At 40.5% G+C, this 13,098-nt stretch overlaps 1 protein-coding gene across 1 annotated transcript in view; it reads right to left on the reverse strand.

The window, feature by feature from the left end:
• Positions 1–4,139: 4,139 nt before the first annotated feature.
• The window catches only part of CD180 (CD180 molecule), a 92,934-nt gene continuing 83,975 nt past the window's right edge, over positions 4,140–13,098 (reverse strand). Inside the window, exon 3 of the mRNA XM_085640735.1 lies at positions 4,140–7,126. Coding sequence (XP_085496861.1) covers positions 5,386–7,126 — 1,741 coding nt within the window. The 3' untranslated portion in view covers positions 4,140–5,385. The remainder of the gene's footprint in view (positions 7,127–13,098) is intronic.

Genomic DNA, 13,098 nt, shown 5'->3' on the forward strand with positions numbered 1-13,098 from the left:
ATGAGATCCAGTTCTGGAAATATCAAACATACATTTAATTTATTTTCCTCAATCACTTTAATTACAATATCATAGTCTTTTTCAAAATATATTCCAAAGTTGTTAGGTTTTGTCAAGCAAGATTGAAAACAGAATTCTTTTAATGTGTTTGTAGGTGTGTTCAATGTACTGAGCACCCATGAGGCAAATTTACTTCTGTGTGTTTTAAAATGTGACATCTTCATTCAATTCCTGTCAAAATTGTCTTCCCCAAATGGTGATTATGAAAATGATATGATGTTCACATGTGAATCAGCAGAAAGTTTTTGTTACTTTCAGTATGAATAGTAGTAAAACACTGTAGAGGTCTGTTCAGATGTTGGATTACTGGCTCTGTAAATAATGACATTGCTTATTTTATATGTTAAATAATATTTTTGTGGAATTGATGTTAGGGGAGTTGGCTGATAAAGGAAGGTGAACCAGTTGTATTGCGAGCAAACAGATTAGTTTCCCAAGTGATCATACCACAGAGACATTTTTCCAAAGTTGCTCACATGCCAAATGTTGAGATTTACAGCTCCTGTTAACAGCCTACAAACAACCGATAGATTTCCCCTCACATTCACCCTTTGAGATTGTATTTATTTTTTACTTGTTTCTTTGTTTATTAGCAAATTGTCTCTAGAGTAAAAATTTAACGGTGAGAGAGCAAGTGCAAGAGAAATAGTACTAACAATGTGATATAAAAGTTCAACATTACATAGCAATGTATAGAATTAAAAAAATGATAAAGAACAAAACAAACAATTGCTCAAATAGGCATAGTCACAAATATAATACTTGAGACTTTAATTCAATTATTTCCAAACAATTCAGGACAGCAAAGTAGAAGTGATGTTGGAATAGTAAAGGTTTCAGTTCTTACTTAAACGTGGTGGGATAGGGTTCCAGACCTTAGTGCACTCCTGAAAAAGTACTGCTTTAGTGTTTTTTCTTCCTAAAGAATGCAATTTCAAGAAGATGACCCTTAGATTTTCAAAGGTATAGTTGACCATCCAAGATGACCAGTTTATTGGTAAGCTAGGCTGGTGTTCCAGAGTGAATCCCATTTGTGAATAATGTATGCCCGTTTGAAGGCCCTTCTTGCTTTGATGAGGAGCCATTTTAGAATGGAGAAACTTGTAGTGGTGTGATCCTATTTTCTCATAGAAGTGATAAGCCAGACAGCTTTACTCAGGGCAGCTTTGGGAGGAGGCAGGTTAAATTTACAAATTATAATGTTTTTATAATCCAATAAGGACTGATTCACTTGATTGGAATCTACAGAAAATAAAGCTGTCATTCCCTACAGGACTCTAGGTTGGTAGTGTGCCGCTTTTGCACGAGAATTGATGTGCGCTTGTAGAATCAGGTTCTTGTTCAGGATAAGGCCTAGAAATTTAAAGCATTCAACAATGGGCAGGCTGCAGGCTACCAACGTAAGTACATTGACACTGTCTCTTTCGAGCACAGAGCAATTTGGAGTGGAAATCAGGAGAAACATAAGGCCTAATTTAAAGGTTTGGTGGATGAGTTACCCCATCGCAAACATCCCATTTGCCTTGTTACAAGTGCATTGTATGTTATGGCAGTTGTAATAAGGTGGATACCTGTCACTTTTCTAGTGACAGGGTGCCTGTCCGCCAAACTCTAAATCAGGCCATCTGTTTTAAGATGGATTATCTGAGACGACGGTCAGTCATTTACTACTGAATTTGAATGAGAATGTTGGCAAAGTGTTCAGTGCTTGTCAGGCAGGGAATTTGCATAAACAGCTATTAACCCTCAGTGTAAATCTGTTAGAATATATTGGATTGTCCTTCATCACGCTATTTGCTGCTATCATCCAAATATGCCTCTCTTTATCAACCCTGTTTCCCAAACAGTGCTACAAATCCATTTACTCTTAATACCTTCACTCATGTTCCAGAACGTCTACACCTTAACTCTTTATATTGGAACCCCCAACATCACACTAACCTAAGGCATCCATCACTAGACCAATCTCCTCAAAGTTTTCCCACTGCTATCTGAACACAAAAGAGGCTTGCTAACAGTAGCAATGATAAACTCAGATCTTTACTGCTAGAATGGGTTGTATGCATTTATTTTCAAATATCAAATCTCCTAACTCCAGGACCTGCAGAACATAGCAGCGTAGCTAGTATCAATAAACGACTGCATCAATTCCATTCAACACCATTTGTTGTAACTCTTGTGGAGCAATGGTCTTGTTATATCTGTGCACATGGTTGTGAAAAAGTTTGATTGACTGAGGTTCCTCTTCTACTGGCTGAGCATCCATGTGGTTATGTGCTGTGATATGAAGAATAGGGTTTTCCTTTCCATCATTAAGTGGAGAAAAGAGCATTTCTAGTGGATTTCTGATGGAATAGAGTGCCGTGTTCTCAGTCCATAGCAGGCATCTGTTTTGTTTCTGGCCTAAATATATTTTTCTCTAGTATTGCTCTATTGATGATGCGTATTCATTATATTTTTCTGAAATCCACTTTTATTTATGAAATGTATACTGTTTCTTGGAAATCAATTTATGTTACATGTTCTTCTCATACAGACTAAGTTTAAACTGTGACCATTAGTCAGGTTTGCATGAAGATCTCATAAATAGGTATTAGAGACCTAGGCAAAAAGTTTTTAAAGGAAAACAAAAATGCATTAACATAATTTCATGTTGTCACATCTCTTTATCCTGAGAAATGCCAAGGAAAAATATTTGTGTGTAAATTGAGCTTCCCTACATACTTGATTTAAATGTATGATTTGATAGTATTGTGAACAATATGTGTCCTTTCCCTGGCTCTTGTGAATCAGTACAGAAGTCCACTTGCTTGGGTTCAAAACGTTCTTTACCTGTACACCAATCTTTACATCATTAGAACATATAAGGAATCTCTTCTCTTTATTTGATATAGATATTGGCTTCTGAGAAGACTTTCAACTTGTTTAGCAGCCATTTTTAAAGCCAAGGCTCTTTAACTCCTTAAACTCTGTTCATATGATTTTATTTCTTGCTCTTCAATAAATTTAAAGTACGTAAGAGTGATATTAAAAGCACATCTTGTACAAAGGTAATACAGGAGTACTTATGCACCTACTCTTACCTGCTGCTGTGAATCGGCCATGAAATGACTGATTCCCTATTAGAAAAAGTGAAAAGAGTGCACAGTCCTTTCTATCTGCAGTAACTTTACATGAATATTCTCATTTGAGATGTTCTGAGGCCAATTCACAAAGAGTACTGCAGCAGTATTAATTTAGATACTCCAAAATACCTTTGTGAATTGGCCTTATGCTAGTGTCCTTGATACTGCACCCCTGCTCTTTTTTTACAAGACAACCTAACACCTTCTCACCCCACACTGTGCCCTCTAGGCAAACTTAATAATCGACCTTCCCACATTCAGATTTAAATACTGATTGACATGTTTACCCGAACAATTGTTCACCTGTATTTTGTTTTATAAAATCTCATAAAATGTGGTTTGCAAGAGATATTCCAGTCATCTTATCCTGTATACATGCACCTGTTTATGTTCCCTTTGTTCCCAAATAGAAAAGTGGTCCCACTCTTCCTTAAAAAGCCCTATATAAATTACTTGACATAAGTATAGTTCAGGACACAGCCCAGAGGTCTCTTCAGAGATAGGTAGATTTCTGTGCATGCTTAATTTGTACAGGACACTTAGGGCCTGATTATGATCTTGGCAAATGGGATACTCCATCACAAATGTGACGGATATCCCATCTGCCAAATTCCGTCATGTTTGTGATGGAGTAACCCTGTCCACCAAGATCGTGTCAGGCCCTAAGTCTGTCTTACATTTCGAGAACCTACCACACAAAATCTTCAAAAATATTTTTTAACAACTATTACATGATAGTTTTGTGGGAAATGTTTCCTAGGAGGTTTCTAAAGGGTCACTTAAGACTGGACACCCCAACTTACAGATTGTTGTCCTTTGAAAATCCTGATGGCATCCGACATGTCGACAGACCTTTGCCACCATAGTGCGAATGGAGCTTTAACGAGATATTCAAATCATGCATATGTCATCAACTGTCAAATTCGTAATATTCAGTCAATGATGAGAGGTTGATAGAGTTTTCAAAATCTTTTTTTATCTTAAAGGATTAGTATGATTGTCATCTTTATTCAGATTATTCCAAATTACAGAAATATCAAGAAAAGATTGATTAGTGAGAGCATAAATCAAATAGAGAGTGTTCGTAAACGGCGAATATCACTAAACTAGCTAAGAGCCTGATCTACCCTATGTACAGAAACCCATAAAGAGTCCCTCTAGGAAAAAAACAAGATTTCGTAGCATAAAGAGAACTTCCCATAGATAGTTGTTCTGGAAACTCAGACGAGTTCCCCGCAGTTGCAGTAGCAACTGTCTGAATACCAGTGATAGGCAACTGATTGTTGCAGTAGCATTGATCGGAGGGAGAAGAAAAAATAGATATAGTCACCTTTAGCAGTAGCTCTCGGCAACAATCAAGTAAGGGAAGAATGACGAATGACTGCTAACTCCTCAGGAACACTCATTAATATAAAAGCACATAATAATAAAGCAACTGTGAGAATAATTCTATATTTTGACCAATGGAAACCGCTCATTCGATGGTGTCATCAACTTCCTATGAGTCTCTCCTCGATTGCCACGGTAAACATTCATGCCGGTGTATAGTAAAACAATGTATCGTACTCTGGTAACACGGAGGAAAGTTCTCATGAGAACCTTCTTACCTAAGCTAAAGCTGCATTCAGTGTTCTACTGTGAAAACAATAGACTTAGTCAAATGCACAAAACAAATGTATCAACATTTTTCTAGCATACATAAAATATATTTTCATTATGATTCATTCTATCAGTCTATTCATTATGCATTACAGCAAAGCTTATTGTTATACACATGACTTAACATGGTTTGATGAAGATAAAGAAACAGAGATATCAAGTCTGCACATTCTTTAGCTAGATGCTGGTACTATGCAAAATGTCTTAAGTCTATTAAGCTTTGAGCAAGAGCCTACTAAAGAGGTACATTTAAGAATGATATCTTAGTACAAAAAAAATGTCAAGCGTTGTCTGCACAAATATTTGAATAAGCAAATTCTTCTACATGTGAGTAGCTACTAGATTTCTGTGTGACATTATTAATGAAATTCAAAATTCTTTCACGTTATAAGGCGAGCACATCTTTCTTGTGTGTCATTTTCTAATATGAAAACATTTCAGCAGCAGTTTAAATGCATTATAAGGCGCAATTCTAATATGGTTTGCAAATTGGAATTAGATTTGTAAAGTTATTCCCTTTAGTCTCAAATGCCAGGACATCTTATATGGATTGGTACCGTCTCTTTAGACAGTATAGTATTGTAAATGTTGAGGCTGCGATGAGCAGTAGCAGTAGAATAACTATTGAAACAATCACTACAGCAGGCACCCCACAGGACACCCTCACCGTATCCAGCCTCATTCCTGTGAGCGCATTAGGGGTGCTGCAACAGGTCTCTTCCAGGTTTTCCATTTTTTCCACGTTGTTATGGAACCAGGTAAGAAACTCGATGTTGGCGCAAGAACAATCCAGTGGATTGTAACTTAAATCAATGATGCTGTGACCAGATAAGTTATTTACCATCTTTTGTGGTATAATTTTAATATCATTTTCTGCAAAGTTGAGGACAATTTGTCTGAGGTCGTAAAATGCATTGGTGCTGAATATGCTTAACCTGTTATGATTCAGGAAAACATACTTTAACTTTGTCAAAGTATAGAATGCTTCTTTGTCTATTGCGATTAGCTTACATTCAGATAAGATTAAAACTTCTAAATTAGGAACCTGCTGTAGGAGGTTATCGCTGTGAATGATGCCAGAAGGAAATGCGTTCCCCTTGAGGTTAAGAATGAGCAGGTTCTTCAGGCCTTTCAGTAGATCCCTGTTGCTGGTCTCAGTGTGGCTGCTGGACAGATTCAGCATGCGTAAGTGCTCCAGGTTGCGGAAAGGTCTTTGTGAGCCATTAACTTGAAGATGGGTATGAGTAAAATCGAGGAACTCCAAGTTCACATTGTCCTGGAACGCTAAGTTTTGGACTGTGTGCATGTCATTGTAGCTTAAATTTAGATATTTCAGACTAACCAGCCCCTTGAACTGTGCACGGCAACAATCCGATGACCCAATGCCACTGAGGCTTAGGTCCAAGTGCTGTAGGTTTGCAAGCTCTTTGAAGCAGCCAGAGCCTAACTGCAGGGATTCCAGGTTCCCCTTGATTGAAAGATGAGTGAGCAAAGGGAAGCTGGCCAACTTGATGTCACACATACCTTCAAAGTAGTTCTGGTCGAGGATTAATTCAGTCAACAGACTGTTGTTACTGATTCCAGAAGGTAGGTACTTGAGGGAGGTGCCAGTCAGATCCAGTTTTTGTATTTTGTTCAAGCACTGGAATGTGGAGCTGGAAAGATCAGAGAAGTACATGTTCTGTACATTGACCTCAGCTGTAGTGATGTTGCAGATAGCTTGCAGCATGTGAGGAGCTATAGGGAAAGTGTAATCAACATCCAAGAAGGTGCCAATTCTAAGAATATGGGCATTTACACCCATTAACCCTACCAAAATCACCGAAATCTCAACCCACCTGGCACATCCCGCAAAGTCCAGGGTGTAAAAGTTGTCTAAGTTGAAAGATCTAGGTTCAATGTGTTTGATATCATTTCCTTTTAGAATTAAGCTTATATTAGTTGCTTGTTCCAGGTTATCTACATCGGTTGCCGATATGCTGTGTATGTTGTTTAACTGAAAATCCAAATATTGCAATCTTTTCCCAGAAAAGCCAGTGGGCAATTTGATTGAAGTCATATGATTACGTCCAAGATGTAAACTTTCCAGCCTATTCAAGTTATGCATTGGAATAAAAGTTAAGTTACTCAAGCCGGTCTGAGTTAGGAAGAGATGCTTGAGCGCGACAGGGCCATCAAAGGCTGTTTCTGCCACATACATCAGTGGATTTCCAATTAATAGGAGTGTGTCCACATCTGGATTATTTTCAAATGCGCCTTCATAAATCCAGCTAATCAAGCATCTGTAAATAAAAATACAAGAATGAAAAGCGAGTAAAAGAGACATATTATTTTTGTTTCATTCGATATTCAGACACGAGACTGCAATAAAACCTTCACTTACTAGCGTTATGGCAGGCTATTTGTGACATCATAAATGACTTTAAATGACGGCACAAGGGACCAGTAATACTTTATGCCCATATAGTTCAAAGGCTACTCTAATATCACAAACGAACGTTATTATCCATTTGCAAACACAGAACAGACTTCTACCACAAGGAAGACTGCTTTTGACTTTTTGGCATGCAGGCAAAATACAGCACTGGTGTTTCAGGAGGAATTGGCCAAAGACACATTGCAAAAAATGACATGGCACATCCCTGCCTAAGCCAAGCATTGCTGCGCGTGCATGACATCGCGTCGGACAATGAGGAGTGTGGTCGAAGAGGGGAACCCCGGTGACGTCAGTAGACACAATCAAGCTCTGAGCAGCTTTGGGCAAACGATGCTTCGACATCCTAGGATGAGACAGTCTCCATTCCCAAACCCCAAAGGTGAAGGAGATGTTGTGATCTGGAGTTTGCACCTTAGGTGTGTATTCGTCCATAAGGGCCCTGCGGTTGCTCTCTGCAGAGGAGGTAAAAGTGGGGGCTGCTTGGGTTTTTCCAGGCCCATTAAATAGAACGAGCAGGACCAGCGGAGGCTGCCCATTTACCACCGAGAAATCTTCAGCTGCCTCTGCCTCATGATGACGATTTTAACTTGAAAAACGAGAATTCACTTAGTTAAAAAAGACAGACACGGTTCTGGCCTCATAGAAGAAACCCATTGCAACATAACAAAGAAACTAACGTAGTAATAATAGAATAACTGTATAATAAAGGGGATTGAATCTCACTCTTTCCAGCAATGGCTCCATATACAGGCGAAAAGGAGTAGGGCCAAAGGGCCTCCCTGCCTTGTTCATCATCTCATGCTGAACGAGTGTGACGGAATACTGTTAACTAGAACTCTAACCACTGGGTCAGAATAACCATTCAGTACTCATACTTTGAATCTTGGGCAGGGCCGGACTGGGAACAGCAACCAGCCCTGGCAGATTGCTGCTCCACTGCCCTGGGAGCGGGGTAGGTGGGGTGTGCTAGCAAGAGGCACCGCTCCCGCTTTTGTTACAGGGGGCCGATATTGCAGCACTGCTGCAAAACTAGCACTCAGTGACAAAACCGACCCCCACGGGCACAAAACTGGGCCCCATCCCTCCGGCCCACCCGGGAAATGCCTGGTGCCCGCTACAGCCAGTCCGTCCCTGATCTTGGGCCCAGAGCAAGCTAAACCAGCATTCTCATTAAGAAGGGCCAACGAACCCAGTCAAACGTCTTTTTTGCCGTCGATGAAGAGCAGGAAAATAGGTTCCTGAGTACACCTTGCTATTTCAATTTGGTGGGATATACACTTGGTGTTGTCACTACATCCTGTTTGTAGGGTGAAGCCTGTTTGCATTGGGTCCACTAATCCCTGCTTATATGGCCTAAATCGAACATGTCCACATTGATATTCAGCAGGGATGTAGAGCAGTGTGACGCACATCGCGCAGGATCTTTGCTCGGTTTGAGAATGAAAGTGATAAACTGTCCCAGGCATCGCTTGTGTTAAAAAGTCAGTGGTAGCAAAGGCATTGTACAGGTGTGTTAAACCAGTGGCCAGAAGTGGTAAAAATTTCTTTTAGAATGTTCCAGTAAAGCCGTCAGGGCCTGAAACTTTCCTAAGTTATAGCCTAGTGATCTCTTAGGCAGCCTCCGCCAAGGGGAGCTCCGTCTCAAGAGATGTAGTGTGCTGCGTCGAGGGACTGCATAGTTATATCTGATAAATAAGATTGAGTAATGTCCACCTGAAGGGGTTCTAAGGTACATAAATCCACATCAAAGCGCCCGAAACCTGCATCCTAATAATTTTCCAGCTGTATTAGCTGTTTTGTAATTATGCTGTTTTTAACACAAAAGGGTGTATTCCGCTCAATATATATCTAAAGCTTTCATTCAGTTGCTGCCATACTGTACGAGCACCAGACTTCTTATGTTCATCCTCTAACTCTCTCACCTATCCTCCAGCTCACACCTAGTGTCCCACCTCTCCTTGTTATATTGTGTCGCTTCTGAAATCAGTTCCCCACTTACACTTATCACTGCTTTTAGGTCATCCCACAAAACCACAATCCCTGTGTCAGGGCCGTCATAGGCATGTATATCTTCTGCAATTATTTGTTTCATTTGTTCAATGACGGTGTAATCTTTCAATAGAGTATCACTCAATCGCCATGTGTGTAAGGGAATGCTAGCATGGGGATCCCATAGCTTAATCATGATAGGTGAGTTTTCTAAGGGAACAGAGGTTTCAATGCTGGTGTTTTGTGTTGAAGCCCCTCTGTGTGTTGTGCCAGTGAAGTGGTCCAACCTGGCATAGGGTTGATATGTGGCAGAGAAATATGTGTAATTCTATTGTGTGAGATTTATTGCCCACCAGATATCCACTAACTGCAAGCTCCTCATCCATTATTAGCCTCCTGTTTGGGCCACTCATTGTATTGAGTGGTCTATGGTTGTGCCTATTGCCATACTTAAGTCCTCTCTAATCAAGACTTCAAAGACTTGTGATGCCATAACCTGGGTAAACAATTTCTCCTGATTGTCATTAGGTGCATAAATGGAGCCTAGGTTGATAATGCGACTCCCTAGTGTAGGCTTCTCCAATGAGTAGCTCGTGGGCTACTAGCAGCTCTCCTACTGCCTGTACGTAGCTCTCCTATGTGCAGCCCACACTACTAAACTCGAAGCTTGTGGTTGGTTGAATTTATACATGTATACCAAAAATTACAAAGCGTGTATTCAAGACTAAACTAGCCTCCAGGACGTCATCTGCTTGTTGTGGTATTTGGGGTATGATCTCACTGCAGTTGTGGTATGTTCATGTCTGACCCTGGGCTTAATTATGGGCCAAACCCACTGGGGTGCCCGTTTGACAATCCGCACTTAAATGGGCCACCATGGTACCCATGCTCACCACCTGTGCTGCTCTGTGATGGCACTAATTGCATACTGTGCCCAGCACCAGTAGCATTACAGGAGGGTTAGAGAGGCTAAGGAACCTGCACGCACCTTCATTACGTAGAGTACCTCTGCAATGTGCCCAGAGAGCTTACGGGTTCCTCATGCGGCCTTTACTCCAGATTGTGGCAGTTATTTTTTCCCACCATACATCAATCTAGAGATCAGAATGCTTGGCTCTTGACGAAGTAGGCTATAAGGAGTGATTCCTTGTGGTAGCACTTGTTCCCTCCACCCCCTGCTGACTTATTTTGGTCTGACTTGTGCAGAAGATAACAGTAGGGGACCGTGATCATTTAGGCCAGGAATGGAAGGGAAGCAAGAGCTCTCACTTTGTTGCCATCTTGGACACGCCCACTGATAGGTTCAATTTTAGAAGATCTCTGTTGGACTTGACCCTCTCTTCAGGGTCACCCTCAAACATTTTGCCTTCAACCGTCTTATTTTTTCTAGATTTGGTCTTTTCCGCTTTAGGCCTCTGTATCACTAATCGGTGCCAAAGTGCTAGTGTTCACACACTTAAACATGGTAAAATTGGCTTATACCCGATTGCCATCTTTAATTTACCCTAGTGAAGTGGTATAACATATGCCCAGGGCTGATAAATTAAATGCTACTCGTGGGTGTGTGGCACTTATTGTGGAGCCCACTTAATTGCCCAAAGTATGGACAGGGGCGGTTCCTATCTTGTCCCCCTTTTCAGCCCACCTTGCGGTACAGATACTGATGATCTAGACTTCCAGAAACAAACGCAAACTGTGACAAATTACTGCGGTTTGCTGCTGGCTGGCATGCTTGCGTAGTGGAATCTTTCCGTCTGGAAGGTTTCTGACAACAGCTGTGGCATTAACGCTGCAGTACGGACAGGGGCAGACAAACCTGTTCATGAACTGGAACTGGACATTTGTCGATTACCGAACTTTCAAATATATGGTTAGAATGAGGGACATTTGTTTTCTGAAGACTCAAGTCTTATGATTCTATCTTCCTCGGCTGAGGAAGATAACTCATTTCCAAATCAAAATTCAACTTTTTGTTAATGCTTATGAAATCAGATTGGTATGCAAATTACTTAAACTCTATAAAGATCGCATCTAGGATATACTACTCTGCTGATTCTGTTTCATTCATTTGTTTTGTTGTGGCCAATTTATCTGTTTCACGTTTGCTGATCTGAAGATAGATTTAGTCCAAGAAAATCTATTTAGTAATGAATGCTAACAAATATCTTATTCCAGGTCCTCATATGATAATTGTTAATCCCCTGGGTATTCTGCTCCCATTCAGCACAGGACAAGATCCATTGGAGGACCTGATGAGTTTGGCGTGGTGGCTGAGCTTATTCTGGGATAAAAATCTTGATCATTTGAAATAATTTATGAAGCCCAACCTGTCTGTATTACAACACCACTTTTATGGGCAGATCAGTAGCTTGAAAACAGTCTGATTTTGAAGGGCAGTCAAAGTTGTGACATTTACAAACAATTGCTGTTATTACATTAAAAAACCATCCTACCTCATCTCCATTAAACCTAGGTGCGTTGCGAAAGTTTGAGATTCTAAAATTTTGGTTGTGGTTCTAAAAGATTTTCAAAGCATTGACCTAGAAAGTGTTCTGATGTGAGTGTTTTAAGAAGGTGCTGGAGCAGAACTTTGCAACCTCATGTGAACAGTTGAATGAAATGTGTCCCTCAGCATATACTAACGATTGGGAAATGTAACCCTTGAAGTGTTTAGTTGTAATGCCGCATGAAATGTAACCTCAAACCTTTCAATTAATCATTTTGTTACAGTGAGATCACTCAATGAATTACGAAATGGCTAGGTGAATCCAAACTCACCCCTGATATCAGCTATGATAATGCAGGGTATAATGTAAAATTCCCGCCATGCTGACTCAGCCTTTCATCCTTCGGATGTTGGAAATTTAAGTACGATTAACATGGATAATACCTGCTATTTGCTGCACTGAAAAGCCCTACAATCTTACCAAGGAGCGAATAGTTTCTGGCAACTATCGAACATGACAACCCTGATCCATTAGGGATCGTGGAAACAGAACAGTACTTTTTGCTCAGTCACTCATACTCACTTTGTCTCGGAGAGATACACCGAAACAACAGTGGGGATGTTTTCAATAAGCATTTATTGAACCAGTGTCATTCTAGTGTAAAATACATGTGCTGCAACGACCATTAGACAAAAACAGATATCTACGATTACTAACACCAACAGAGTAAATAAAAGTTAGAATTCTACCATAGTGCTAAAACAATGGATATATGCAGGCATATAGATACATGACAATAATAATGTGTACTCCTACGATGCTAACCCTAACTGCATGTACCTAAATGTACCTAGCATGTATGTAGGTGTATAGCCAAAAATCCCCCTAGGATAGAGCCAAGCCCATTACCTGATGTGAGAGAGCGTAGGACCCTGTCTTGGTCTTGAGATGGACACCCCGCAAGGGATGTCAGACCACTGCTGGCTTGAGTGTCTGTGTGCAGGGACCTCAGCATCTCATGTCAGCGTGTCAGCATGGAAGTCTTTCTCCTCTGGTTTGCCCAGTGAAGATGTGGTGCTTATTTACCCAAAAGGTACTCTCAGGGGTTCTACCTAGATGTGTCCTGGTACTGTGGGCATGTCGGCCAAGGATGAAGATAGTGAGGACCCTTATAGAGATTTATTATGCAGAAGATGGTAATCCTGCTGTGATACTGAGAATCCTCATGCATAATAAATTAGGTTAGTTTTTGGAGAAAACCACACAACATTTTTGCAGCACCTAACTAGGTAAAAGGTCCGCACCAAACCCGTTATGTAGAACAATGGTAGGACAAATGTAGGTAAAAGGTTGTGTAACTACCTAGCCCTATACTGGGGTA

The sequence above is a fragment of the Triturus cristatus genome, chromosome 2_1 (assembly GCF_964204655.1).
Source record: "Triturus cristatus chromosome 2_1, aTriCri1.1, whole genome shotgun sequence".
Taxonomy (NCBI): Eukaryota; Metazoa; Chordata; class Amphibia; order Caudata; family Salamandridae; genus Triturus; species Triturus cristatus.